Here is a 3,063-nt window from a genome sequence, read left to right on the forward strand (position 1 = left end):
TTTTTTTTTATTAAAGATCTAGTTGTATAGAAATTCAAATAAATGATCCTCTTTCGCTCAAGACTTCATAATTCCTTCTCTCCCTCTCCTTTATGATCAACTAATTTACAAATTAAGACAATAAGATGTTGTATGAACGAAAATGGGATAATCAAGCGGATGAGTGAATGCAAAGGAGGTTTCATGTTGGATTTAAGATCGGGAACGCATCCCTGTTATCGACTGTTTCCATGGTAATAGATGAAAATTTCTTTACCCACAGAGACGGCCTCTCGATTAGTCCATGCGCGCCACCGCTATGATACTCTGATCGAACATTCCATAAGCCTGAGCAATCTCCCCTATTATCTCTGGTTACGTCGTTGGCCGTTCGTAACTAGGTGGCGTTGCGCACCTGGCGGTCAATTTAAATTCCAATATGATCAGATTAATTCGATTGATAATTTAATTATTTTATTCTTATTGATACTGCGTAGCTGAACACAAGTGCTCTGGCGGACAATGACATCTCTTTTAAAAATCCAATTGGGTATTTGCATGAAAATGATTTTGCACATAAAATTAATTTAATCAATTCTTTGATATCCATAAAATACTTGAATAAGATTGAAATTTAATTTTAACAAATTATTTTTAAATAAATAAACGTGGTATAAAAATCACGTGACGTGATACGTGACGCGATTGGTCTGACGTGTATATTTTAGCGCGTTATTTGAATGCATGATAAGTGACGGACGATAAATCGTTGGAAAAAATTTCACGCTCGTTGTTATTTACAGTGAATTTTATTATATTCTATTATTAAGACTAAAATTCACTGAAAGTAGAAAAAAAAATTGAAATAAATTTCATACTAATGTTTACTTCAAAAACTGACAAGAATATTAGTATAGAGGTTATGAACACACTCTATATCAATATACAACATGCTGAGTGGTACTAGTTATACATGTGCACGGTCAATGAATAATAAATAATTAAAAAGAAATAAAAATGCCTCGAAGAAAAGTAGATCCTGGTTTCAGTGAAGCTCGATCAGATAATTTACCACGAGTTGATGCTTTTACTGTCGCATCCTACTTAGCTACAAACTCCGATTTTGTATCAGCAAAAATGCAAGGAGCAAAAGCTAACCTGTACGTATAAATTTTTCATGACACTGAATGTAGTCTTTATTTAATAATTTTTGGATTTTGTTATAAATAATAATTTAAAATAAAATTATATAGTAAATTCCACCAGTCATTTCTTTGGTTTTCTTTTTTAAAGTGAGATTCTGAGATTGAAAAAAATCCAAAAAATTATAAATATCAGTCAATTTTTAATCTACAACAAGTATTAAAGTACATAAGTTGAAATATTAGATTAAAAATACTAGGCGAAATATTAAAATAAATATATTGAAATGTAGATCTGGGAGAAAATTATATGGAGATGCTGCTATTGAATTCGTACAACTAAAACTTCATGGATCAGAATGTACTCTTAAATGTCTTATTTGTACTGAGCACAGACTACACAATAAATCATATCGAGTGACTCTCGTTTTAGACATTGTTGAGGAAGAGATTTTGTCTATCCAATGTCATGATTGTGCCGCATCGTCAGGTAAATGTTATTGTTCAATACGAGAAACGAAAAAAAAAATCGATCAAAAATGAAAGACCTCCAAATTAATTATTTTTTCTTCCTTAGGTGGATGCAAGCACTCGATCGCTTTCATAATGTGGTTACACAGGAGATCGGAAGAACCTTCACCGACAGATATTGAATGTTATTGGCGAAAATCAGTTCTATCTCAAGTTGGATCATCAACAAAATTTATTATGGTAAAAGATTTTGCCTCTAATAAAGAAGTTACTGCTGTGAACAAACCTTTTAATACATTAGAAGAATTTGTAAAAAGAACAAATCAAAAATCTGTACAGAGTCAAATTTTAAAATACTTCAATGATGTAAATAACGAGCAAAGTCTTTCGATCCATAATTTATTAGTAAATTTTATTAATGAAGGAGGAACATCTTATGAGGAATTTGTAACATTCAGTAAAAGTCGAATGTCGAAAGATTTGTGTGAACGTATTGAAAAAATCACTCAGGATCAAGCAAACTGTGAGCTCTGGTTTACATTGCGATACGGGCGAATTACTGCATCAAAAGCATATGAAGCATCACGTTGTAATACACCGGATGGAGTTCTAGTGGAGTTGCTAGTTGGTGGTAAAAAATTGCGGAGTACAAAAGNTAATGCACATTTTTTTGAAACTACTAAATTTTCAATATGTTTGAAACCTCTATCTGCTAATACAGCTGCACCTGGTTTCAAACACTCCAAGTATCCAGAGTTTGATACTATTTCTGTATCAGATGCTCTACCACCAAATCCTGGTGAAATGAAATTAACTATACCATCTCGAGTACAAGATACTAAATATTTCACAGTATTACATTTCTTGTATTCAGACCATGTCAATGATTGTTTTACTGGGTCTGTTGGTTTTTCAATTTCAATTTCCAAACAATCAATGATCGATTCTACTGCGGCATAGCGACTCCTAAAACTCATTGGCAATTGTTGTTTGATTTTTGCAGACGAAGGCCAAATAATCAAATCTTTCAAATACTCGGTTATGATTGGCAAAGTCTTAGTAAATGTACCACTTATATTAGAAGTAGACATCCCAAAATCATCAGCTAAAATAGCAAAACTTTCATTTAATCTTATTTTTTTTAACGTGAGAAAGATTTCAATGTCACTTAATTTACCAGTCCATAAAATATCGATAATATCCATACAGTCGTCTGGAATACCGATATATTTGCGAAGCGATTGTTGAATTTTCTGAAGAGTTTGTTTTAAATTTAACTTTTGGTATTCTTCTTGTTGATATTGACTTTTCCACTCATTTTCAGTACTGGGATTTGTCGACAAAACGTTATCTGAAGAATTTGGGAATGAACTTACTGTTGTGTTAGATGTGTTCATTATTTGATTATTACTAATTGATGAAGAACACGAGTTATCCAAATTTTTTATTCCAGAGAATATTTCAATGGGAG

General features: G+C 31.9%; 1 protein-coding gene across 1 annotated transcript; it reads left to right on the top strand.

Annotated features, from left to right (window-relative positions):
- The first annotated feature begins 927 nt into the window (after positions 1-927).
- LOC107042759 lies at positions 928-2,610 on the top strand. The gene is made up of 5 exons (XM_015263942.1): positions 928-1,139; positions 1,415-1,611; positions 1,699-1,832; positions 2,103-2,420; positions 2,596-2,610. Exons 1-5 carry the CDS (start codon positions 997-999, stop codon positions 2,608-2,610), a joined length of 807 nt encoding a protein of 268 aa, XP_015119428.1. The 5' UTR covers positions 928-996.
- The last annotated feature ends 453 nt before the right edge of the window (positions 2,611-3,063 follow it).

The sequence above is a fragment of the Diachasma alloeum genome, unplaced genomic scaffold (genome assembly GCF_001412515.2).
Source record: "Diachasma alloeum isolate Michigan unplaced genomic scaffold, Dall2.0 Dall_scaffold_00517, whole genome shotgun sequence".
Taxonomy (NCBI): Eukaryota; Metazoa; Arthropoda; class Insecta; order Hymenoptera; family Braconidae; genus Diachasma; species Diachasma alloeum.